Source organism: Papaver somniferum, chromosome 3 (assembly GCF_003573695.1).
Source record: "Papaver somniferum cultivar HN1 chromosome 3, ASM357369v1, whole genome shotgun sequence".
Lineage (NCBI taxonomy): Eukaryota > Viridiplantae > Streptophyta > Magnoliopsida > Ranunculales > Papaveraceae > Papaver > Papaver somniferum.
The window spans coordinates 223,035,154-223,061,472 of NC_039360.1; the positions used below are offsets into that span (position 1 = coordinate 223,035,154).

The 26,319-nt window shown below is 37.1% G+C and overlaps 4 protein-coding genes and 1 long non-coding RNA gene across 15 annotated transcripts; all 5 read left to right on the plus strand.

Moving 5' to 3' along the window:
* Positions 1-1,351: 1,351 nt before the first annotated feature.
* On the plus strand, positions 1,352-2,668 carry LOC113358764. Its single transcript, XR_003364724.1, has 3 exons — positions 1,352-1,490; positions 1,997-2,161; positions 2,561-2,668. It is a non-coding gene; the product is annotated as an uncharacterized LOC113358764 (long non-coding RNA).
* A 2,271-nt stretch (positions 2,669-4,939) lies between these two features.
* On the plus strand, positions 4,940-25,450 carry LOC113358768. Of its 6 annotated transcripts, XM_026602436.1 has the most exons (5): positions 4,940-5,078; positions 5,587-5,751; positions 6,155-6,446; positions 6,874-7,103; positions 25,036-25,449. In XM_026602436.1, the coding sequence occupies exons 2-5, from the start codon at positions 5,699-5,701 to the stop codon at positions 25,133-25,135; spliced, it is 675 nt and encodes a 224-aa protein (XP_026458221.1). In that variant the 5' UTR covers positions 4,940-5,078; positions 5,587-5,698; the 3' UTR covers positions 25,136-25,449. The 6 variants fall into 6 exon arrangements, with proteins under 6 accessions (XP_026458221.1, XP_026458220.1, XP_026458219.1 ...); XM_026602435.1 differs by lacking the exon at positions 25,036-25,449 and having other exon boundaries at positions 6,129-6,446; positions 6,874-7,551; XM_026602434.1 differs by lacking the exon at positions 25,036-25,449 and having other exon boundaries at positions 6,874-7,551.
* LOC113358769 lies at positions 8,533-11,144 on the plus strand. 3 transcript variants are annotated; one of them, XM_026602441.1, is made up of 4 exons: positions 8,533-8,671; positions 9,180-9,344; positions 9,722-10,039; positions 10,467-11,144. In XM_026602441.1, exons 3-4 carry the CDS (start codon positions 9,725-9,727, stop codon positions 10,830-10,832), a joined length of 681 nt encoding a protein of 226 aa, XP_026458226.1. In that variant the 5' UTR covers positions 8,533-8,671; positions 9,180-9,344; positions 9,722-9,724; the 3' UTR covers positions 10,833-11,144. The 3 variants fall into 3 exon arrangements, with proteins under 3 accessions (XP_026458226.1, XP_026458225.1, XP_026458227.1); XM_026602440.1 differs by having other exon boundaries at positions 9,748-10,039; XM_026602442.1 differs by lacking the exons at positions 8,533-8,671; positions 9,180-9,344 and adding an exon at positions 9,355-9,602 and having other exon boundaries at positions 9,748-10,039.
* LOC113358772 lies at positions 15,774-18,319 on the plus strand. 2 transcript variants are annotated; one of them, XM_026602446.1, is made up of 4 exons: positions 15,774-15,847; positions 16,354-16,518; positions 16,923-17,214; positions 17,642-18,319. In XM_026602446.1, the coding sequence occupies exons 2-4, from the start codon at positions 16,466-16,468 to the stop codon at positions 18,005-18,007; spliced, it is 711 nt and encodes a 236-aa protein (XP_026458231.1). In that variant the 5' UTR covers positions 15,774-15,847; positions 16,354-16,465; the 3' UTR covers positions 18,008-18,319. The 2 variants fall into 2 exon arrangements, with proteins under 2 accessions (XP_026458231.1, XP_026458233.1); XM_026602448.1 differs by lacking the exons at positions 15,774-15,847; positions 16,354-16,518 and adding an exon at positions 16,529-16,776.
* Positions 19,298-21,905, plus strand: LOC113358771. Of its 3 annotated transcripts, none has more exons than XM_026602444.1 (4): positions 19,298-19,435; positions 19,944-20,108; positions 20,486-20,803; positions 21,228-21,905. In XM_026602444.1, exons 3-4 carry the CDS (start codon positions 20,489-20,491, stop codon positions 21,591-21,593), a joined length of 681 nt encoding a protein of 226 aa, XP_026458229.1. In that variant the 5' UTR covers positions 19,298-19,435; positions 19,944-20,108; positions 20,486-20,488; the 3' UTR covers positions 21,594-21,905. The 3 variants fall into 3 exon arrangements, with proteins under 3 accessions (XP_026458229.1, XP_026458228.1, XP_026458230.1); XM_026602443.1 differs by having other exon boundaries at positions 20,512-20,803; XM_026602445.1 differs by lacking the exons at positions 19,298-19,435; positions 19,944-20,108 and adding an exon at positions 20,119-20,366 and having other exon boundaries at positions 20,512-20,803.
* Positions 25,451-26,319: the final 869 nt, after the last annotated feature.

The window sequence follows — 26,319 nt, forward strand, 5'->3', positions numbered from 1 at the left end:
AAGCATCTCCAGCAAAATTCTTCTTGATATATTTAATTTTCATTCTCCCCCTCTCGTTATTCCAACTATTGTTTCAAGCTAATACTCGATCCGTACTCACTCTCTTTACATTGGATCTAATTTACAAATCATCTCCTGAATACTTACTTTTTGATCAGAAACTCGTTAGCAACTCTATCCATGACTGCGTCTACCTTGTTCTCTTCTCCACCTTCTATCTTTTGTCTACCTCTGCAATGACCTTTATCATAGCATCTGTTTATGTATCCAAACCCTTGTCTCACATTTCTGTTCTTTCTACTATTCCTCGTATCTTCAAACGTCTTTGTCATTACCTTTTTTCATGCCTTTCCCCTCATTTTCCTGATCTACACAGCTTACTTGGCTGTTCTTGCTTTGATTTGTACCCTTCTTGCTACTCTGATTCTTACAGTACCGAAAACTAATTATGTCCTGGTATCCCTTTTCATCATAACTATTGTCTTTCTTGCCATAGTTGATGTTCTCATCCTGGTTGCTCGTGCACATGTTATAGCATCATGGAGTTCTGCCAACGTAGTTTCCATTCTTGAACCAAATACATACGGTTCAACAGCCATGAATAGGAGTAAACTACTCTTACAGGAGAAAGAAGAAATTATTAAGAATATTCTTGTACTTCTCCACTTGGTTACTGACATATTTATTTGGATTGTATTCTTGGTTGTGCTCTATGATATGAACACAGGAAGGGTTTTGATCATCTCGTTTTGTGTCTTCGCACTGGCAGCGGGAAATTTCTTGGGGCTAACTGCTCAAAACCTCATGTATTATGTGTGCACAGGTTGTGATAATCAAGTGATTGGCAAAAGACTTGCTGATGATTGCGAGTTCGGTAAAGATGATGGTGTAGAAGGCGATAAGTTGGAAGTTTAAGCGATGTGTCCGGAATGTTATCAACTACTAAGAAAATGAATGCTACTACTACTAGGCTATTCGAAGTTGCAGACACCATGTTCTGCTTGTTTTATGTTGTTGTTTTCACAGATTGTAGTGTGGAATAAAATGGTGAGTCTGGTATGTAGTTACAGATTTCTCATGTTTATTACATTGAATTTGCCTGTCTATCTGTTTGTTCCATTTCTTTTACCATTAATCTACCATTCGCGCGATCGTTAAGAACTGTTGTCCCAACCTGAAATTTCAGAAGTATAGTTTTGAGGCATTCTCTTAAATGGCAATGCCAGCATGTTGGCCTTCGATGCTTGTTTGCTGGTTTCCGGTGTGGTTGACACCCTCTAGGCAAAAAGAAAAAAGAATAAATAATAGGCGCAGTACGAGGATTGAACTCGAGAGCTCTTGTCCAAAAATCTTAAAAACTCGCGCAAACCTAGGAAAACGCCCCATTCTGCGAAAAAGGAAGTCCAGCGAAGAAAGAAGAAGAGGAGGAGGAGAATGATGGCGTCGCTCACAAATTCTGCAATTTGGGATGAAATCGAGAAATCGGAGAGGTAACTGGAGAAACCCTTTGTTCTTAATCATATTATTTTTAACAGTTTCACCCGTCAAAATCGTCGGTGTATTGATTGTTTTCAAAGAATTTGTATGATAGTTTTTGGGGGGTAACAATTTTGATCATATTTTTTTTTTGGTGTTTTAATTTGTTCTGGGCAATTTGGGGTTTAGGCGATCCCCGGCCTTAAGTGTTGCTCAGTGTGGCAGTGTTAGTTCTAGTCAACAGATGTACTACTACTAATATGTACACTTTCGGTAGATTAAGTGAATCCACCATTTGAAGACAATTTTCTGTAATCGTCCCTTGGGAAATGCCTAACAGCTAAGTCTAAGCTACCAGTTTAAACTTACAAGAAACAAATGTATGTAGCCAAGGTGACAGAGAACAAACCTGTGTCATGTTTGAAAACAGTATTGTTTGTGGAATTGCTCTTGCTTTTCTTTCTTTTTTTGATTTGTTCACTTTATAGAGATTGAATTAAATTGACTTGCTGTTATGCAGTTATCTTGTTTGTTGTATGTTTGAGGAGGAAATCACTTTGTCTTCTTCTGTTGTTCAACGACTATGCAAAGCTGATTACTCCTAGACAATACAAGATACTGAGTTGGTGGACATGTTGGAATCAGCTGGGCCGGTATATGTTCAATCTCTTAAAGAGTTGGGAAGGTATGTATCTTGGTTATTCATTCTATAGCAATTTAGGAACATTTATAAATAAGTAGCAAGACCATAATGCTATTAAATTTTTGTTGCTGGTATTGGCATACCCCGTATGCACACAGATATGTAGTAGTAGTTATGAAATGATTAGTTTCACGTTTTTTTTTCCTTTGATTTCTGCCGAACATCGGAAATTTTGAATGAGCTGAACGCTCTGTTTGGTTCAGTAACATCTATACCGGTTTCAAGTTCTTCTTACCGGGTATCGGTCTCTTCCTTCTGGAGCAACTAATTTTGGCATCTGTATATTTGCTATCTTCTGCCTTGTTATTATTATTATCTGCCCATATAGGTAGTTGGTTGATCTGAAATTGTTTCAGGGCATGCATTTATTGTTTTGGGCAGGTCATGCTTTCTGATATCAGATGAATCAATTTCTGACCTTCCTGAATTGCTCAAAGACTTTCTTGGAAAGTGGAGGTTGATGGATGATGAGGGTCAGCAGTATGTTCTTTGCTAATGCGGAAAACTCAAATGGGGCTTATTTAAAAGGATTTGATGGCCGTTGTGTCCTGGAGAGTGCAAAGTACTTGGAGGTTGCGGAGATCTCTGTAACACTTGTTGGGAAGGTTTTAAATGATACTGATCATGCAATTGCTTGGGTGGAGCAAGCCGACTTGCCCGCAGGAAATCGTCAAGTAAGATTATCACATATCGCATTTCCTTTTGGATTTTTATTGTTATAGATATGGTGTACATCTTTAACAACAGATTTGCCTAGATTAGATTCCAGATGGAAGTATTGTTTATGTTCAATTTATCCACGACAGACATTGTACATGGCGTAGTTTGTTTAATTTTGACCTGATATCTGACTGATACCTAACCCACCCTGACTTGGACCTGTGTCCAGGGTTGAAGGATGATTTGGTTCATGGATCATGCTGTATAGTAGTAGTCATAACCCAAGACGAATTTCACATACTTGCCTCGATACAAATCCAATATATAACCAACGTATAGTATAAATTCATTAAACCTTATCACAGTCGCGGTATAATATTAGAGTTCTGTTAATGGAATGGAAAATATACACTCATTAGCTTGGATTTCTGAATGATGTAGGATCTTCTGAGGAGATTATGTTCTTTATATTCTCTAAAAGCTACCAAGTCATCCCAAGATGTGGAAACACCCATGTACGAGACACACACTGATTCTGGCCAAGATACCATATCTGGAGTTGAACAAGCGTCATCAGTAACATCAAAAGTTTCCCCCTCACTTAATGGCAGGGACAGTGTTAATAAAGAATCCATTTTAAAACTAAGCAAACGAGTAGAACCTTGTTTCTGGTGGTTCCGTACTGTCACTCTGAAATTTGGCGATGCTCGGTTGGTCATTTCTCATGGAAAAATTGTGCTCTGGGGTTCATTTGTCTTATTCATATTTTATGTTCTTCGGAAGAAACAAGCTACTTTAAAAGGGTAAGGTTCTCTTTTTCAAGCCACTCCATCTGCATTTCCGTCACGGAATTGATGCTCCTAACTGAAGGGATATGTGTATTCCTAATAGGAACTATTCGTATTGGTCTTTCATCATTTCAGGATTCGTTAGTAAACAAGCTTCATCAGTGAATATTGATTCAATGTCTCGTCCGTTTTTCCATTAGTTGGAAAGTGTGTCACATTTTTACTATGTACATTCGATTTATTTTTTTACTATGTACATGACTTGCACCTGCAAGTGGAAGTTTGATAAACCATTGGCATCAAAAGGATTTCCAAATGGGTTTAGTTTCCATGAGGCTGGATAGTGAATCAGACACATTTTTTTGTTGCCGACTTGCACACGGATCTTAGAATATTGTATTTGTCTTTGTCATGTCTTTTATCTGAGAAGCACACATCATAATTGCCACTGCACATCATCAGTATCTGACACGTCTTTTATGTGAATTTGTTCCGGAGATTGTTGTATTTGAGGGTTTCCATTGTTTTCTTTTTATGACACCGAGTTAGCACCGCTGAATTGAATTGGGGTCCTCGGAAAATAATTAGCGCCCCTAGCTACAGGATTAAAAAGGTCATGAAATAGTAATCGAGGTTATCCCTTATCCCATTTTTTAAAAATAGCTGAATTATTCCAAATCATTAGTGTTAACTGAGTCGATTAGTTGTTAATCTTACTTAATTTGATTTTAACTTTTTTCTTTTGCAATTTCTTTTTTTTTTTGCCGAAATTTGTATGAAAAATCGTCATGAAGGTGAAGTGTTTCATTGACAACCCTAAAGAGTCGTTATTATTTCCAAAACGATCCTTTAGAATCGTCAGTGTTTCATTGACGACCCTGAAGAGTCGTTAATGATTGAAAAACGACTCTCAAGAGTCGTCATTGTTTCAATCATTTGAAAAAAGACTATAAATGGCAACACAAGGAAAATTTAAAAAAGAGTAATATTCTTAGTTAAAATAAAATGGTGAGTCTGGTATGTAGTTACAGATTTCTCATGTTTATTACATTGAATTTGCCTGTCTATCTGTTTGTTCCATTTCTTTTACCATTAATCTACCATTCGCGCGATCGTTAAGAACTGTTGTCCCAACCTGAAATTTCAGAAGTATAGTTTTGAGGCATTCTCTTAAATGGCAATGCCAGCATGTTGGCCTTCGATGCTTGTTTGCTGGTTTCCGGTGTGGTTGACACCCTCTAGGCAAAAAGAAAAAAGAATAAATAATAGGCGCAGTACGAGGATTGAACTCGAGAGCTCTTGTCCAAAAATCTTAAAAACTCGCGCAAACCTAGGAAAACGCCCCATTCTGCGAAAAAGGAAGTCCAGCGAAGAAAGAAGAAGAGGAGGAGGAGAATGATGGCGTCGCTCACAAATTCTGCAATTTGGGATGAAATCGAGAAATCGGAGAGGTAACTGGAGAAACCCTTTGTTCTTAATCATATTATTTTTAACAGTTTCACCCGTCAAAATCGTCGGTGTATTGATTGTTTTCAAAGAATTTGTATGATAGTTTTTGGGGTAACAATTTTGATCATATTTTTTTTTTGGTGTTTTAATTTGTTCTGGGCAATTTGGGGTTTAGGCGATCCCCGGCCTTAAGTGTTGCTCAGTGTGGCAGTGTTAGTTCTAGTCAACAGATGTACTACTACTAATATGTACACTTTCGGTAGATTAAGTGAATCCACCATTTGAAGACAATTTTCTGTAATCGTCCCTTGGGAAATGCCTAAACAGCTAAGTCTAAGCTACCAGTTTAAACTTACAAGAAACAAATGTATGTAGCCAAGGTGACAGAGAACAAACCTGTGTCATGTTTGAAAACATAGTATTGTTTGTGGAATTGCTCTTGCTTTTCTTTCTTTTTTTTGATTTGTTCACTTTATAGAGATTGAATTAAATTGACTTGCTGTTATGCAGTTATCTTGTTTGTTGTATGTTTGAGGAGGAAATCACTTTGTCTTCTTCTGTTGTTCAACGACTATGCAAAGCTGATTACTCCTAGACAATACAAGATACTGAGTTGGTGGACATGTTGGAATCAGCTGGGCCGGTATATGTTCAATCTCTTAAAGAGTTGGGAAGGTATGTATCTTGGTTATTCATTCTATAGCAATTTAGGAACATTTATAAATAAGTAGCAAGACCATAATGCTATTAAATTTTTTGTTGCTGGTATTGGCATACCCCGTATGCACACAGATATGTAGTAGTAGTTATGAAATGATATTAGTTTCACGTTTTTTTTTCCTTTGATTTCTGCCGAACATCGGAAATTTTGAATGAGCTGAACGCTCTGTTTGGTTCAGTAACATCTATACCGGTTCAAGTTCTTCTTACCGGGTATCGGTCTCTTCCTTCTGGATGCAACTAATTTTGGCATCTGTATATTTGCTATCTTCTGCCTTGTTATTATTATTATCTGCCCATATAGGTAGTTGGTTGATCTGAAATTGTTTCAGGGCATGCATTTATTGTTTTTGGGCAGGTCATGCTTTCTGATATCAGATGAATCAATTTCTGACCTTCCTGAATTGCTCAAAGACTTTCTTGGAAAGTGGAGGTTGATGGATGATGAGGGTCAGCAGTATGTTCTTGCTAATGCGGAAAACTCAAATGGGGCTTATTTAAAAGGATTTGATGGCCGTTGTGTCCTGGAGAGTGCAAAGTACTTGGAGGTTGCGGAGATCTCTGTAACACTTGTTGGGAAGGTTTTAAATGATACTGATCATGCAATTGCTTGGGTGGAGCAAGCCGACTTGCCCGCAGGAAATCGTCAAGTAAGATTATCACATATCGCATTTCCTTTTGGATTTTTATTGTTATAGATATGGTGTACATCTTTAACAACAGATTTGCCTAGATTAGATTCCAGATGGAAGTATTGTTTATGTTCAATTTATCCACGACAGACATTGTACATGGCGTAGTTTGTTTAATTTTGACCTGATATCTGACTGATACCTAACCCACCCTGACTTGGACCTGTGTCCAGGGTTGAAGGATGATTTGGTTCATGGATCATGCTGTATAGTAGTAGTCATAACCCAAGACGAATTTCACATACTTGCCTCGATACAAATCCAATATATAACCAACGTATAGTATAAATTCATTAAACCTTATCACAGTCGCGGTATAATATTAGAGTTCTGTTAATGGAATGGAAAATATACACTCATTAGCTTGGATTTCTGAATGATGTAGGATCTTCTGAGGAGATTATGTTCTTTATATTCTCTAAAAGCTACCAAGTCATCCCAAGATGTGGAAACACCCATGTACGAGACACACACTGATTCTGGCCAAGATACCATATCTGGAGTTGAACAAGCGTCATCAGTAACATCAAAAGTTTCCCCCTCACTTAATGGCAGGGACAGTGTTAATAAAGAATCCATTTTAAAACTAAGCAAACGAGTAGAACCTTGTTTCTGGTGGTTCCGTACTGTCACTCTGAAATTTGGCGATGCTCGGTTGGTCATTTCTCATGGAAAAATTGTGCTCTGGGGTTCATTTGTCTTATTCATATTTTATGTTCTTCGGAAGAAACAAGCTACTTTAAAAGGGTAAGGTTCTCTTTTTCAAGCCACTCCATCTGCATTTCCGTCACGGAATTGATGCTCCTAACTGAAGGGATATGTGTATTCCTAATAGGAACTATTCGTATTGGTCTTTCATCATTTCAGGATTCGTTAGTAAACAAGCTTCATCAGTGAATATTGATTCAATGTCTCGTCCGTTTTTCCATTAGTTGGAAAGTGTGTCACATTTTTACTATGTACATTCGATTTATTTTTTTACTATGTACATGACTTGCACCTGCAAGTGGAAGTTTGATAAACCATTGGCATCAAAAGGATTTCCAAATGGGTTTAGTTTCCATGAGGCTGGATAGTGAATCAGACACATTTTTTTGTTGCCGACTTGCACACGGATCTTAGAATATTGTATTTGTCTTTGTCATGTCTTTTATCTGAGAAGCACACATCATAATTGCCACTGCACATCATCAGTATCTGACACGTCTTTTATGTGAATTTGTTCCGGAGATTGTTGTATTTGAGGGTTTCCATTGTTTTCTTTTTATGACACCGAGTTAGCACCGCTGAATTGAATTGGGGTCCTCGGAAAATAATTAGCGCCCCTAGCTACAGGATTAAAAAGGTCATGAAATAGTAATCGAGGTTATCCCTTATCCCATTTTTTAAAAATAGCTGAATTATTCCAAATCATTAGTGTTAACTGAGTCGATTAGTTGTTAATCTTACTTAATTTGATTTTAACTTTTTTCTTTTGCAATTTCTTTTTTTTTTTGCCGAAATTTGTATGAAAAATCGTCATGAAGGTGAAGTGTTTCATTGACAACCCTAAAGAGTCGTTATTATTTCCAAAACGATCCTTTAGAATCGTCAGTGTTTCATTGACGACCCTGAAGAGTCGTTAATGATTGAAAAACGACTCTCAAGAGTCGTCATTGTTTCAATCATTTGAAAAAAGACTATAAATGGCAACACAAGGAAAATTTAAAAAAGAGTAATATTCTTAGTTAAAATAAAATGGTGAGTCTGGTATGTAGTTACAGATTTCTCATGTTTATTACATTGAATTTGCCTGTCTATCTGTTTGTTCCATTTCTTTTACCATTAATCTACCATTCGCGCGATCGTTAAGAACTGTTGTCCCAACCTGAAATTTCAGAAGTATAGTTTTGAGGCATTCTCTTAAATGGCAATGCCAGCATGTTGGCCTTCGATGCTTGTTTGCTGGTTTCCGGTGTGGTTGACACCCTCTAGGCAAAAAGAAAAAAGAATAAATAATAGGCGCAGTACGAGGATTGAACTCGAGAGCTCTTGTCCAAAAATCTTAAAAACTCGCGCAAACCTAGGAAAACGCCCCATTCTGCGAAAAAGGAAGTCCAGCGAAGAAAGAAGAAGAGGAGGAGGAGAATGATGGCGTCGCTCACAAATTCTGCAATTTGGGATGAAATCGAGAAATCGGAGAGGTAACTGGAGAAACCCTTTGTTCTTAATCATATTATTTTTAACAGTTTCACCCGTCAAAATCGTCGGTGTATTGATTGTTTTCAAAGAATTTGTATGATAGTTTTTGGGGTAACAATTTTGATCATATTTTTTTTTTGGTGTTTTAATTTGTTCTGGGCAATTTGGGGTTTAGGCGATCCCCGGCCTTAAGTGTTGCTCAGTGTGGCAGTGTTAGTTCTAGTCAACAGATGTACTACTACTAATATGTACACTTTCGGTAGATTAAGTGAATCCACCATTTGAAGACAATTTTCTGTAATCGTCCCTTGGGAAATGCCTAAACAGCTAAGTCTAAGCTACCAGTTTAAACTTACAAGAAACAAATGTATGTAGCCAAGGTGACAGAGAACAAACCTGTGTCATGTTTGAAAACATAGTATTGTTTGTGGAATTGCTCTTGCTTTTCTTTCTTTTTTTTGATTTGTTCACTTTATAGAGATTGAATTAAATTGACTTGCTGTTATGCAGTTATCTTGTTTGTTGTATGTTTGAGGAGGAAATCACTTTGTCTTCTTCTGTTGTTCAACGACTATGCAAAGCTGATTACTCCTAGACAATACAAGATACTGAGTTGGTGGACATGTTGGAATCAGCTGGGCCGGTATATGTTCAATCTCTTAAAGAGTTGGGAAGGTATGTATCTTGGTTATTCATTCTATAGCAATTTAGGAACATTTATAAATAAGTAGCAAGACCATAATGCTATTAAATTTTTTGTTGCTGGTATTGGCATACCCCGTATGCACACAGATATGTAGTAGTAGTTATGAAATGATATTAGTTTCACGTTTTTTTTTCCTTTGATTTCTGCCGAACATCGGAAATTTTGAATGAGCTGAACGCTCTGTTTGGTTCAGTAACATCTATACCGGTTCAAGTTCTTCTTACCGGGTATCGGTCTCTTCCTTCTGGATGCAACTAATTTTGGCATCTGTATATTTGCTATCTTCTGCCTTGTTATTATTATTATCTGCCCATATAGGTAGTTGGTTGATCTGAAATTGTTTCAGGGCATGCATTTATTGTTTTTGGGCAGGTCATGCTTTCTGATATCAGATGAATCAATTTCTGACCTTCCTGAATTGCTCAAAGACTTTCTTGGAAAGTGGAGGTTGATGGATGATGAGGGTCAGCAGTATGTTCTTGCTAATGCGGAAAACTCAAATGGGGCTTATTTAAAAGGATTTGATGGCCGTTGTGTCCTGGAGAGTGCAAAGTACTTGGAGGTTGCGGAGATCTCTGTAACACTTGTTGGGAAGGTTTTAAATGATACTGATCATGCAATTGCTTGGGTGGAGCAAGCCGACTTGCCCGCAGGAAATCGTCAAGTAAGATTATCACATATCGCATTTCCTTTTGGATTTTTATTGTTATAGATATGGTGTACATCTTTAACAACAGATTTGCCTAGATTAGATTCCAGATGGAAGTATTGTTTATGTTCAATTTATCCACGACAGACATTGTACATGGCGTAGTTTGTTTAATTTTGACCTGATATCTGACTGATACCTAACCCACCCTGACTTGGACCTGTGTCCAGGGTTGAAGGATGATTTGGTTCATGGATCATGCTGTATAGTAGTAGTCATAACCCAAGACGAATTTCACATACTTGCCTCGATACAAATCCAATATATAACCAACGTATAGTATAAATTCATTAAACCTTATCACAGTCGCGGTATAATATTAGAGTTCTGTTAATGGAATGGAAAATATACACTCATTAGCTTGGATTTCTGAATGATGTAGGATCTTCTGAGGAGATTATGTTCTTTATATTCTCTAAAAGCTACCAAGTCATCCCAAGATGTGGAAACACCCATGTACGAGACACACACTGATTCTGGCCAAGATACCATATCTGGAGTTGAACAAGCGTCATCAGTAACATCAAAAGTTTCCCCCTCACTTAATGGCAGGGACAGTGTTAATAAAGAATCCATTTTAAAACTAAGCAAACGAGTAGAACCTTGTTTCTGGTGGTTCCGTACTGTCACTCTGAAATTTGGCGATGCTCGGTTGGTCATTTCTCATGGAAAAATTGTGCTCTGGGGTTCATTTGTCTTATTCATATTTTATGTTCTTCGGAAGAAACAAGCTACTTTAAAAGGGTAAGGTTCTCTTTTTCAAGCCACTCCATCTGCATTTCCGTCACGGAATTGATGCTCCTAACTGAAGGGATATGTGTATTCCTAATAGGAACTATTCGTATTGGTCTTTCATCATTTCAGGATTCGTTAGTAAACAAGCTTCATCAGTGAATATTGATTCAATGTCTCGTCCGTTTTTCCATTAGTTGGAAAGTGTGTCACATTTTTACTATGTACATTCGATTTATTTTTTTACTATGTACATGACTTGCACCTGCAAGTGGAAGTTTGATAAACCATTGGCATCAAAAGGATTTCCAAATGGGTTTAGTTTCCATGAGGCTGGATAGTGAATCAGACACATTTTTTTGTTGCCGACTTGCACACGGATCTTAGAATATTGTATTTGTCTTTGTCATGTCTTTTATCTGAGAAGCACACATCATAATTGCCACTGCACATCATCAGTATCTGACACGTCTTTTATGTGAATTTGTTCCGGAGATTGTTGTATTTGAGGGTTTCCATTGTTTTCTTTTTATGACACCGAGTTAGCACCGCTGAATTGAATTGGGGTCCTCGGAAAATAATTAGCGCCCCTAGCTACAGGATTAAAAAGGTCATGAAATAGTAATCGAGGTTATCCCTTATCCCATTTTTTAAAAATAGCTGAATTATTCCAAATCATTAGTGTTAACTGAGTCGATTAGTTGTTAATCTTACTTAATTTGATTTTAACTTTTTTCTTTTGCAATTTCTTTTTTTTTTTGCCGAAATTTGTATGAAAAATCGTCATGAAGGTGAAGTGTTTCATTGACAACCCTAAAGAGTCGTTATTATTTCCAAAACGATCCTTTAGAATCGTCAGTGTTTCATTGACGACCCTGAAGAGTCGTTAATGATTGAAAAACGACTCTCAAGAGTCGTCATTGTTTCAATCATTTGAAAAAAGACTATAAATGGCAACACAAGGAAAATTTAAAAAAGAGTAATATTCTTAGTTAAATAAAATGGTGAGTCTGGTATGTAGTTACAGATTTCTCATGTTTATTACATTGAATTTGCCTGTCTATCTGTTTGTTCCATTTCTTTTACCATTAATCTACCATTCGCGCGATCGTTAAGAACTGTTGTCCCAACCTGAAATTTCAGAAGTATAGTTTTGAGGCATTCTCTTAAATGGCAATGCCAGCATGTTGGCCTTCGATGCTTGTTTGCTGGTTTCCGGTGTGGTTGACACCCTCTAGGCAAAAAGAAAAAAGAATAAATAATAGGCGCAGTACGAGGATTGAACTCGAGAGCTCTTGTCCAAAAATCTTAAAAACTCGCGCAAACCTAGGAAAACGCCCCATTCTGCGAAAAAGGAAGTCCAGCGAAGAAAGAAGAAGAGGAGGAGGAGAATGATCGTCGCTCACAAATTCTGCAATTTGGGATGAAATCGAGAAATCGGAGAGGTAACTGGAGAAACCCTTTGTTCTTAATCATATTATTTTTAACAGTTTCACCCGTCAAAATCGTCGGTGTATTGATTGTTTTCAAAGAATTTGTATGATAGTTTTTGGGGTAACAATTTTGATCATATTTTTTTTTTGGTGTTTTAATTTGTTCTGGGCAATTTGGGGTTTAGGCGATCCCCGGCCTTAAGTGTTGCTCAGTGTGGCAGTGTTAGTTCTAGTCAACAGATGTACTACTACTAATATGTACACTTTCGGTAGATTAAGTGAATCCACCATTTGAAGACAATTTTCTGTAATCGTCCCTTGGGAAATGCCTAAACAGCTAAGTCTAAGCTACCAGTTTAAACTTACAAGAAACAAATGTATGTAGCCAAGGTGACAGAGAACAAACCTGTGTCATGTTTGAAAACATAGTATTGTTTGTGGAATTGCTCTTGCTTTTCTTTCTTTTTTTTGATTTGTTCACTTTATAGAGATTGAATTAAATTGACTTGCTGTTATGCAGTTATCTTGTTTGTTGTATGTTTGAGGAGGAAATCACTTTGTCTTCTTCTGTTGTTCAACGACTATGCAAAGCTGATTACTCCTAGACAATACAAGATACTGAGTTGGTGGACATGTTGGAATCAGCTGGGCCGGTATATGTTCAATCTCTTAAAGAGTTGGGAAGGTATGTATCTTGGTTATTCATTCTATAGCAATTTAGGAACATTTATAAATAAGTAGCAAGACCATAATGCTATTAAATTTTTTGTTGCTGGTATTGGCATACCCCGTATGCACACAGATATGTAGTAGTAGTTATGAAATGATATTAGTTTCACGTTTTTTTTTCCTTTGATTTCTGCCGAACATCGGAAATTTTGAATGAGCTGAACGCTCTGTTTGGTTCAGTAACATCTATACCGGTTCAAGTTCTTCTTACCGGGTATCGGTCTCTTCCTTCTGGATGCAACTAATTTTGGCATCTGTATATTTGCTATCTTCTGCCTTGTTATTATTATTATCTGCCCATATAGGTAGTTGGTTGATCTGAAATTGTTTCAGGGCATGCATTTATTGTTTTTGGGCAGGTCATGCTTTCTGATATCAGATGAATCAATTTCTGACCTTCCTGAATTGCTCAAAGACTTTCTTGGAAAGTGGAGGTTGATGGATGATGAGGGTCAGCAGTATGTTCTTGCTAATGCGGAAAACTCAAATGGGGCTTATTTAAAAGGATTTGATGGCCGTTGTGTCCTGGAGAGTGCAAAGTACTTGGAGGTTGCGGAGATCTCTGTAACACTTGTTGGGAAGGTTTTAAATGATACTGATCATGCAATTGCTTGGGTGGAGCAAGCCGACTTGCCCGCAGGAAATCGTCAAGTAAGATTATCACATATCGCATTTCCTTTTGGATTTTTATTGTTATAGATATGGTGTACATCTTTAACAACAGATTTGCCTAGATTAGATTCCAGATGGAAGTATTGTTTATGTTCAATTTATCCACGACAGACATTGTACATGGCGTAGTTTGTTTAATTTTGACCTGATATCTGACTGATACCTAACCCACCCTGACTTGGACCTGTGTCCAGGGTTGAAGGATGATTTGGTTCATGGATCATGCTGTATAGTAGTAGTCATAACCCAAGACGAATTTCACATACTTGCCTCGATACAAATCCAATATATAACCAACGTATAGTATAAATTCATTAAACCTTATCACAGTCGCGGTATAATATTAGAGTTCTGTTAATGGAATGGAAAATATACACTCATTAGCTTGGATTTCTGAATGATGTAGGATCTTCTGAGGAGATTATGTTCTTTATATTCTCTAAAAGCTACCAAGTCATCCCAAGATGTGGAAACACCCATGTACGAGACACACACTGATTCTGGCCAAGATACCATATCTGGAGTTGAACAAGCGTCATCAGTAACATCAAAAGTTTCCCCTCACTTAATGGCAGGGACAGTGTTAATAAAGAATCCATTTTAAAACTAAGCAAACGAGTAGAACCTTGTTTCTGGTGGTTCCGTACTGTCACTCTGAAATTTGGCGATGCTCGGTTGGTCATTTCTCATGGAAAAATTGTGCTCTGGGGTTCATTTGTCTTATTCATATTTTATGTTCTTCGGAAGAAACAAGCTACTTTAAAAGGGTAAGGTTCTCTTTTTCAAGCCACTCCATCTGCATTTCCGTCACGGAATTGATGCTCCTAACTGAAGGGATATGTGTATTCCTAATAGGAACTATTCGTATTGGTCTTTCATCATTTCAGGATTCGTTAGTAAACAAGCTTCATCAGTGAATATTGATTCAATGTCTCGTCCGTTTTTCCATTAGTTGGAAAGTGTGTCACATTTTTACTATGTACATTCGATTTATTTTTTTACTATGTACATGACTTGCACCTGCAAGTGGAAGTTTGATAAACCATTGGCATCAAAAGGATTTCCAAATGGGTTTAGTTTCCATGAGGCTGGATAGTGAATCAGACACATTTTTTGTTGCCGACTTGCACACGGATCTTAGAATATTGTATTTGTCTTTGTCATGTCTTTTATCTGAGAAGCACACATCATAATTGCCACTGCACATCATCAGTATCTGACACGTCTTTTATGTGAATTTGTTCCGGAGATTGTTGTATTTGAGGGTTTCCATTGTTTTCTTTTTATGACACCGAGTTAGCACCGCTGAATTGAATTGGGGTCCTCGGAAAATAATTAGCGCCCCTAGCTACAGGATTAAAAAGGTCATGAAATAGTAATCGAGGTTATCCCTTATCCCATTTTTTAAAAATAGCTGAATTATTCCAAATCATTAGTGTTAACTGAGTCGATTAGTTGTTAATCTTACTTAATTTGATTTTAACTTTTTTCTTTTGCAATTTCTTTTTTTTTTTCCGAAATTTGTATGAAAAATCGTCATGAAGGTGAAGTGTTTCATTGACAACCCTAAAGAGTCGTTATTATTTCCAAAACGATCCTTTAGAATCGTCAGTGTTTCATTGACGACCCTGAAGAGTCGTTAATGATTGAAAAACGACTCTCAAGAGTCGTCATTGTTTCAATCATTTGAAAAAAGACTATAAATGGCAACACAAGGAAAATTTAAAAAAGAGTAATATTCTTAGTTAAATAAAATGGTGAGTCTGGTATGTAGTTACAGATTTCTCATGTTTATTACATTGAATTTGCCTGTCTATCTGTTTGTTCCATTTCTTTTACCATTAATCTACCATTCGCGCGATCGTTAAGAACTGTTGTCCCAACCTGAAATTTCAGAAGTATAGTTTTGAGGCATTCTCTTAAATGGCAATGCCAGCATGTTGGCCTTCGATGCTTGTTTGCTGGTTTCCGGTGTGGTTGACACCCTCTAGGCAAAAAGAAAAAAGAATAAATAATAGGCGCAGTACGAGGATTGAACTCGAGAGCTCTTGTCCAAAAATCTTAAAAACTCGCGCAAACCTAGGAAAACGCCCCATTCTGCGAAAAAGGAAGTCCAGCGAAGAAAGAAGAGGAGGAGGAGAATGATGGCGTCGCTCACAAATTCTGCAATTTGGGATGAAATCGAGAAATCGGAGAGGTAACTGGAGAAACCCTTTGTTCTTAATCATATTATTTTTAACAGTTTCACCCGTCAAAATCGTCGGTGTATTGATTGTTTTCAAAGAATTTGTATGATAGTTTTTGGGGTAACAATTTTGATCATATTTTTTTTTTGGTGTTTTAATTTGTTCTGGGCAATTTGGGGTTTAGGCGATCCCCGGCCTTAAGTGTTGCTCAGTGTGGCAGTGTTAGTTCTAGTCAACAGATGTACTACTACTATATGTACACTTTCGGTAGATTAAGTGAATCCACCATTTGAAGACAATTTTCTGTAATCGTCCCTTGGGAAATGCCTAAACAGCTAAGTCTAAGCTACCAGTTTAAACTTACAAGAAAAAATGTATGTAGCCAAGGTGACAGAGAACAAACCTGTGTCATGTTTGAAAACATAGTATTGTTTGTGGAATTGCTCTTGCTTTTCTTTCTTTTTTTTGATTTGTTCACTTTATAGAGATTGAATTAAATTGACTTGCTGTTATGCAGTTATCTTGTTTGTTGTATGTTTGAGGAGGAAATCACTTTGTCTTCTTCTGTTGTTCAACGACTATGCAAAGCTGATTACTCCTAGACAATACAAGATACTGAGTTGGTGGACATGTTGGAATCAGCTGGGCCGGTATATGTTCAATCTCTTAAAGAGTTGGGAAGGTATGTATCTTGGTTATTCATTCTATAGCAATTTAGGAACATTTATAAATAAGTAGCAAGACCATAATGCTATTAAATTTTTTGTTGCTGGTATTGGCATACCCCGTATGCACACAGATATGTAGTAGTAGTTATGAAATGATATTAGTTTCACGTTTTTTTTTCCTTTGATTTCTGCCGAACATCGGAAATTTTGAATGAGCTGAACGCTCTGTTTGGTTCAGTAACATCTATACCGGTTCAAGTTCTTCTTACCGGGTATCGGTCTCTTCCTTCTGGATGCAACTAATTTTGGCATCTGTATATTTGCTATCTTCTGCCTTGTTATTATTATTATCTGCTGCCATATAGGTAGTTGGTTGATCTGAAATTGTTTCAGGGCATGCATTTATTGTTTTGGGCAGGTCATGCTTTCTGATATCAGATGAATCAATTTCTGACCTTCCTGAATTGCTCAAAGACTTTCTTGGAAAGTGGAGGTTGATGGATGATGAGGGTCAGCAGTATGTTCTTGCTAATGCGGAAAACTCAAATGGGGCTTATTTAAAAGGATTTGATGGCCGTTGTGTCCTGGAGAGTGCAAAGTACTTGGAGGTTGCGGAGATCTCTGTAACACTTGTTGGGAAGGTTTTAAATGATACTGATCATGCAATTGCTTGGGTGGAGCAAGCCGACTTGCCCGCAGGAAATCGTCAAGTAAGATTATCACATATCGCATTTCCTTTTGGATTTTTATTGTTATAGATATGGTGTACATCTTTAACAACAGATTTGCCTAGATTAGATTCCAGATGGAAGTATTGTTTATGTTCAATTTATCCACGACAGACATTGTACATGGCGTAGTTTGTTTAATTTTGACCTGATATCTGACTGATACCTAACCCACCCTGACTTGGACCTGTGTCCAGGGTTGAAGGATGATTTGGTTCATGGATCATGCTGTATAGTAGTAGTCATAACCCAAGACGAATTTCACATACTTGCCTCGATACAAATCCAATATATAACCAACGTATAGTATAAATTCATTAAACCTTATCACAGTCGCGGTATAATATTAGAGTTCTGTTAATGGAATGGAAAATATACACTCATTAGCTTGGATTTCTGAATGATGTAGGATCTTCTGAGGAGATTATGTTCTTTATATTCTCTAAAAGCTACCAAGTCATCCCAAGATGTGGAAACACCCATGTACGAGACACACACTGATTCTGGCCAAGATACCATATCTGGAGTTGAACAAGCGTCATCAGTAACATCAAAAGTTTCCCCCTCACTTAATGGCAGGGACAGTGTTAATAAAGAATCCATTTTAAAACTAAGCAAACGAGTAGAACCTTGTTTCTGGTGGTTCCGTACTGTCACTCTGAAATTTGGCGATGCTCGGTTGGTCATTTCTCATGGAAAAATTGTGCTCTGGGGTTCATTTGTCTTATTCATATTTTATGTTCTTCGGAAGAAACAAGCTACTTTAAAAGGGTAAGGTTCTCTTTTTCAAGCCACTCCATCTGCATTTCCGTCACGGAATTGATGCTCCTAACTGAAGGGATATGTGTATTCCTAATAGGAACTATTCGTATTGGTCTTTCATCATTTCAGGATTCGTTAGTAAACAAGCTTCATCAGTGAATATTGATTCAATGTCTCGTCCGTTTTTCCATTAGTTGGAAAGTGTGTCACATTTTTACTATGTACATTCGATTTATTTTTTTACTATGTACATGACTTGCACCTGCAAGTGGAAGTTTGATAAACCATTGGCATCAAAAGGATTTCCAAATGGGTTTAGTTTCCATGAGGCTGGATAGTGAATCAGACACATTTTTTTGTTGCCGACTTGCACACGGATCTTAGAATATTGTATTTGTCTTTGTCATGTCTTTTATCTGAGAAGCACACATCATAATTGCCACTGCACATCATCAGTATCTGACACGTCTTTTATGTGAATTTGTTCCGGAGATTGTTGTATTTGAGGGTTTCCATTGTTTTCTTTTTATGACACCGAGTTAGCACCGCTGAATTGAATTGGGGTCCTCGGAAAATAATTAGCGCCCCTAGCTACAGGATTAAAAAGGTCATGAAATAGTAATCGAGGTTATCCCTTATCCCATTTTTTAAAAATAGCTGAATTATTCCAAATCATTAGTGTTAACTGAGTCGATTAGTTGTTAATCTTACTTAATTTGATTTTAACTTTTTTCTTTTGCAATTTCTTTTTTTTTTTCCGAAATTTGTATGAAAAATCGTCATGAAGGTGAAGTGTTTCATTGACAACCCTAAAGAGTCGTTATTATTTCCAAAACGATCCTTTAGAATCGTCAGTGTTTCATTGACGACCCTGAAGAGTCGTTAATGATTGAAAAACGACTCTCAAGAGTCGTCATTGTTTCAATCATTTGAAAAAAGACTATAAATGGCAACACAAGGAAAATTTAAAAAGAGTAATATTCTTAGTTAAATAAAATGGTGAGTCTGGTATGTAGTTACAGATTTCTCATGTTTATTACATTGAATTTGCCTGTCTATCTGTTTGTTCCATTTCTTTTACCATTAATCTACCATTCGCGCGATCGTTAAGAACTGTTGTCCCAACCTGAAATTTCAGAAGTATAGTTTTGAGGCATTCTCTTAAATGGCAATGCCAGCATGTTGGCCTTCGATGCTTGTTTGCTGGTTTCCGGTGTGGTTGACACCCTCTAGGCAAAAAGAAAAAGAATAAATAATAGGCGCAGTACGAGGATTGAACTCGAGAGCTCTTGTCCAAAAATCTTAAAAACTCGCGCAAACCTAGGAAAACGCCCCATTCTGCGAAAAAGGAAGTCCAGCGAAGAAAGAAGAAGAGGAGGAGGAGAATGATGGCGTCGCTCACAAATTCTGCAATTTGGGATGAAATCGAGAAATCGGAGAGGTAACTGGAGAAACCCTTTGTTCTTAATCATATTATTTTTAACAGTTTCACCCGTCAAAATCGTCGGTGTATTGATTGTTTTCAAAGAATTTGTATGATAGTTTTTGGGGTAACAATTTTGATCATATTTTTTTTTTGGTGTTTTAATTTGTTCTGGGCAATTTGGGGTTTAGGCGATCCCCGGCCTTAAGTGTTGCTCAGTGTGGCAGTGTTAGTTCTAGTCAACAGATGTACTACTACTAATATGTACACTTTCGGTAGATTAAGTGAATCCACCATTTGAAGACAATTTTCTGTAATCGTCCCTTGGGAAATGCCTAAACAGCTAAGTCTAAGCTACCAGTTTAAACTTACAAGAAACAAATGTATGTAGCCAAGGTGACAGAGAACAAACCTGTGTCATGTTTGAAAACATAGTATTGTTTGTGGAATTGCTCTTGCTTTTCTTTCTTTTTTTTGATTTGTTCACTTTATAGAGATTGAATTAAATTGACTTGCTGTTATGCAGTTATCTTGTTTGTTGTATGTTTGAGGAGGAAATCACTTTGTCTTCTTCTGTTGTTCAACGACTATGCAAAGCTGATTACTCCTAGACAATACAAGATACTGAGTTGGTGGACATGTTGGAATCAGCTGGGCCGGTATATGTTCAATCTCTTAAAGAGTTGGGAAGGTATGTATCTTGGTTATTCATTCTATAGCAATTTAGGAACATTTATAAATAAGTAGCAAGACCATAATGCTATTAAATTTTTTGTTGCTGGTATTGGCATACCCCGTATGCACACAGATATGTAGTAGTAGTTATGAAATGATATTAGTTTCACGTTTTTTTTTCCTTTGATTTCTGCCGAACATCGGAAATTTTGAATGAGCTGAACGCTCTGTTTGGTTCAGTAACATCTATACCGGTTCAAGTTCTTCTTACCGGGTATCGGTCTCTTCCTTCTGGATGCAACTAATTTTGGCATCTGTATATTTGCTATCTTCTGCCTTGTTATTATTATTATCTGCCCATATAGGTAGTTGGTTGATCTGAAATTGTTTCAGGGCATGCATTTATTGTTTTTGGGCAGGTCATGCTTTCTGATATCAGATGAATCAATTTCTGACCTTCCTGAATTGCTCAAAGACTTTCTTGGAAAGTGGAGGTTGATGGATGATGAGGGTCAGCAGTATGTTCTTGCTAATGCGGAAAACTCAAATGGGGCTTATTTAAAAGGATTTGATGGCCGTTGTGTCCTGGAGAGTGCAAAGTACTTGGAGGTTGCGGAGATCTCTGTAACACTTGTTGGGAAGGTTTTAAATGATACTGATCATGCAATTGCTTGGGTGGAGCAAGCCGACTTGCCCGCAGGAAATCGTCAAGTAAGATTATCACATATCGCATTTCCTTTTGGATTTTTATTGTTATAGATATGGTGTACATCTTTAACAACAGATTTGCCTAGATTAGATTCCAGATGGAAGTATTGTTTATGTTCAATTTATCCACGACAGACATTGTACATGGCGTAGTTTGTTTAATTTTGACCTGATATCTGACTGATACCTAACCCACCCTGACTTGGACCTGTGTCCAGGGTTGAAGGATGATTTGGTTCATGGATCATGCTGTATAGTAGTCATAACCCAAGACGAATTTCACATACTTGCCTCGATACAAATCCAATATATAACCAACGTATAGTATAAATTCATTAAACCTTATCACAGTCGCGGTATAATATTAGAGTTCTGTTAATGGAATGGAAAATATACACTCATTAGCTTGGATTTCTGAATGATGTAGGATCTTCTGAGGAGATTATGTTCTTTATATTCTCTAAAAGCTACCAAGTCATCCCAAGATGTGGAAACACCCATGTACGAGACACACACTGATTCTGGCCAAGATACCATATCTGGAGTTGAACAAGCGTCATCAGTAACATCAAAAGTTTCCCCCTCACTTAATGGCAGGGACAGTGTTAATAAAGAATCCATTTTAAAACTAAGCAAACGAGTAGAACCTTGTTTCTGGTGGTTCCGTACTGTCACTCTGAAATTTGGCGATGCTCGGTTGGTCATTTCTCATGGAAAAATTGTGCTCTGGGGTTCATTTGTCTTATTCATATTTTATGTTCTTCGGAAGAAACAAGCTACTTTAAAAGGGTAAGGTTCTCTTTTTCAAGCCACTCCATCTGCATTTCCGTCACGGAATTGATGCTCCTAACTGAAGGGATATGTGTATTCCTAATAGGAACTATTCGTATTGGTCTTTCATCATTTCAGGATTCGTTAGTAAACAAGCTTCATCAGTGAATATTGATTCAATGTCTCGTCCGTTTTTCCATTAGTTGGAAAGTGTGTCACATTTTTACTATGTACATTCGATTTATTTTTTTACTATGTACATGACTTGCACCTGCAAGTGGAAGTTTGATAAACCATTGGCATCAAAAGGATTTCCAAATGGGTTTAGTTTCCATGAGGCTGGATAGTGAATCAGACACATTTTTTTGTTGCCGACTTGCACACGGATCTTAGAATATTGTATTTGTCTTTGTCATGTCTTTTATCTGAGAAGCACACATCATAATTGCCACTGCACATCATCAGTATCTGACACGTCTTTTATGTGAATTTGTTCCGGAGATTGTTGTATTTGAGGGTTTCCATTGTTTTCTTTTTATGACACCGAGTTAGCACCGCTGAATTGAATTGGGGTCCTCGGAAAATAATTAGCGCCCCTAGCTACAGGATTAAAAAGGTCATGAAATAGTAATCGAGGTTATCCCTTATCCCATTTTTTAAAAATAGCTGAATTATTCCAAATCATTAGTGTTAACTGAGTCGATTAGTTGTTAATCTTACTTAATTTGATTTTAACTTTTTTCTTTTGCAATTTCTTTTTTTTTTTGCCGAAATTTGTATGAAAAATCGTCATGAAGGTGAAGTGTTTCATTGACAACCCTAAAGAGTCGTTATTATTTCCAAAACGATCCTTTAGAATCGTCAGTGTTTCATTGACGACCCTGAAGAGTCGTTAATGATTGAAAACGACTCTCAAGAGTCGTCATTGTTTCAATCATTTGAAAAAAGACTATAAATGGCAACACAAGGAAAATTTAAAAAAGAGTAATATTCTTAGTTAAATAAAATGGTGAGTCTGGTATGTAGTTACAGATTTCTCATGTTTATTACATTGAATTTGCCTGTCTATCTGTTTGTTCCATTTCTTTTACCATTAATCTACCATTCGCGCGATCGTTAAGAACTGTTGTCCCAACCTGAAATTTCAGAAGTATAGTTTTGAGGCATTCTCTTAAATGGCAATGCCAGCATGTTGGCCTTCGATGCTTGTTTGCTGGTTTCCGGTGTGGTTGACACCCTCTAGGCAAAAAGAAAAAAGAATAAATAATAGGCGCAGTACGAGGATTGAACTCGAGAGCTCTTGTCCAAAAATCTTAAAAACTCGCGCAAACCTAGGAAAACGCCCCATTCTGCGAAAAAGGAAGTCCAGCGAAGAAAGAAGAAGAGGAGGAGGAGAATGATGGCGTCGCTCACAAATTCTGCAATTTGGGATGAAATCGAGAAATCGGAGAGGTAACTGGAGAAACCCTTTGTTCTTAATCATATTATTTTTAACAGTTTCACCCGTCAAAATCGTCGGTGTATTGATTGTTTTCAAAGAATTTGTATGATAGTTTTTGGGGTAACAATTTTGATCATATTTTTTTTTTGGTGTTTTAATTTGTTCTGGGCAATTTGGGGTTTAGGCGATCCCCGGCCTTAAGTGTTGCTCAGTGTGGCAGTGTTAGTTCTAGTCAACAGATGTACTACTACTAATATGTACACTTTCGGTAGATTAAGTGAATCCACCATTTGAAGACAATTTTCTGTAATCGTCCCTTGGGAAATGCCTAAACAGCTAAGTCTAAGCTACCAGTTTAAACTTACAAGAAACAAATGTATGTAGCCAAGGTGACAGAGAACAAACCTGTGTCATGTTTGAAAACATAGTATTGTTTGTGGAATTGCTCTTGCTTTTCTTTCTTTTTTTTGATTTGTTCACTTTATAGAGATTGAATTAAATTGACTTGCTGTTATGCAGTTATCTTGTTTGTTGTATGTTTGAGGAGGAAATCACTTTGTCTTCTTCTGTTGTTCAACGACTATGCAAAGCTGATTACTCCTAGACAATACAAGATACTGAGTTGGTGGACATGTTGGAATCAGCTGGGCCGGTATATGTTCAATCTCTTAAAGAGTTGGGAAGGTATGTATCTTGGTTATTCATTCTATAGCAATTTAGGAACATTTATAAATAAGTAGCAAGACCATAATGCTATTAAATTTTTTGTTGCTGGTATTGGCATACCCCGTATGCACACAGATATGTAGTAGTAGTTATGAAATGATATTAGTTTCACGTTTTTTTTTCCTTTGATTTCTGCCGAACATCGGAAATTTTGAATGAGCTGAACGCTCTGTTTGGTTCAGTAACATCTATACCGGTTCAAGTTCTTCTTACCGGGTATCGGTCTCTTCCTTCTGGATGCAACTAATTTTGGCATCTGTATATTTGCTATCTTCTGCCTTGTTATTATTATTATCTGCCCATATAGGTAGTTGGTTGATCTGAAATTGTTTCAGGGCATGCATTTATTGTTTTTGGGCAGGTCATGCTTTCTGATATCAGATGAATCAATTTCTGACCTTCCTGAATTGCTCAAAGACTTTCTTGGAAAGTGGAGGTTGATGGATGATGAGGGTCAGCAGTATGTTCTTGCTAATGCGGAAAACTCAAATGGGGCTTATTTAAAAGGATTTGATGGCCGTTGTGTCCTGGAGAGTGCAAAGTACTTGGAGGTTGCGGAGATCTCTGTAACACTTGTTGGGAAGGTTTTAAATGATACTGATCATGCAATTGCTTGGGTGGAGCAAGCCGACTTGCCCGCAGGAAATCGTCAAGTAAGATTATCACATATCGCATTTCCTTTTGGATTTTTATTGTTATAGATATGGTGTACATCTTTAACAACAGATTTGCCTAGATTAGATTCCAGATGGAAGTATTGTTTTGTTCAATTTATCCACGACAGACATTGTACATGGCGTAGTTTGTTTAATTTTGACCTGATATCTGACTGATACCTAACCCACCCTGACTTGGACCTGTGTCCAGGGTTGAAGGATGATTTGGTTCATGGATCATGCTGTATAGTAGTAGTCATAACCCAAGACGAATTTCACATACTTGCCTCGATACAAATCCAATATATAACCAACGTATAGTATAAATTCATTAAACCTTATCACAGTCGCGGTATAATATTAGAGTTCTGTTAATGGAATGGAAAATATACACTCATTAGCTTGGATTTCTGAATGATGTAGGATCTTCTGAGGAGATTATGTTCTTTATATTCTCTAAAAGCTACCAAGTCATCCCAAGATGTGGAAACACCCATGTACGAGACACACACTGATTCTGGCCAAGATACCATATCTGGAGTTGAACAAGCGTCATCAGTAACATCAAAAGTTTCCCCCAGGGACAGTGTTAATAAAGAATCCATTTTAAAACTAAGCAAACGAGTAGAACCTTGTTTCTGGTGGTTCCGTACTGTCACTCTGAAATTTGGCGATGCTCGGTTGGTCATTTCTCATGGAAAAATTGTGCTCTGGGGTTCATTTGTCTTATTCATATTTTAAGGTTCTCTTTTTCAAGCCTCTCCATCTGCATTTCCGTCACGGAATTGATGCTCCTAACTGAAGGGATATGTGTATTCCTAATAGGAACTATTCGTATTGGTGTTTCATCATTTCAGGATTCGTTAGTAAACAAGCTTCATCAGTGAATATTGATTCAATGTCTCGTCCGTTTTTCCATTAGTTGGAAAGTGTGTCACATTTTTACTATGTACATTCGATTTATTTTTTTACTATGTACATGACTTGCACCTGCAAGTGGAAGTTTGATAAACCATTGGCATCAAAAGGGTTTCCAAATGGGTTTAGTTTCCATGAGGCTGGATAGTGAATCAGACACATTTTTTTGTTGCTGACTTGCACACGGATCTTAGAATATTGTATTTGTCTTTGCCATGTCTTTTATCTGAGAAGCACACATCATAATTGCCACTGCACATCATCAATATCTGACACGTCTTTTATGTGAATTTGTTCCGGAGATTGTTGTATTTGAGGGTATTCCATTGTTTTCTTTTTGTGACACCGAGTTAGCACCGCTAAATTGAATTGGGGCCTCGGGAAATAATTAGGGCCCCTAGCTACAGGATTAAAAAGGTCATGAAATAGTAATCGGGGTTATCCCTTATCCTATTTTTTAAAAATAGCTAAACTGTTCCAAATCATTAGTATTAACTGAGTCGATTAGTTGTTAATTCGATTAGTTGTTAATTTGAGTCGATTAGTTGTTAATCTTACTTAATTTGATTTTAACCTTTACTTTTTGCAATTTCTTTTTTTTTGCCGAAATTTGTATGAAAAATCGTCATGAAGGTGAAGTGTTTCATTGACAACCCTCAAGAGTCGTTATTATTTCCAAAACGACCCTTTAGAGTCGTCATTGTTTCATTGACGACCCTGAAGAGTCGTTAATGATTGAAAAACGACTCTCAAGAGTCGTCATTGTTTCAATGACGACTCTAAACAGTCGTTATGGCATATAAAAGGGTCGTTATTATCTTCGGAGAGTTATTAATGGTGGAAATACATTAAAGGGTCGTAATAGTATTGAACAAGACCATGACGACCCTTTGATGTATTTTTCCGCCATTAATGACTCTTCGGAGAAGATAACGACCCTTAACGACTGTTTAGACTCGTCATTGAAACAATGACGATCCTTGAGGGTCGTTTTTCAATCATTAACG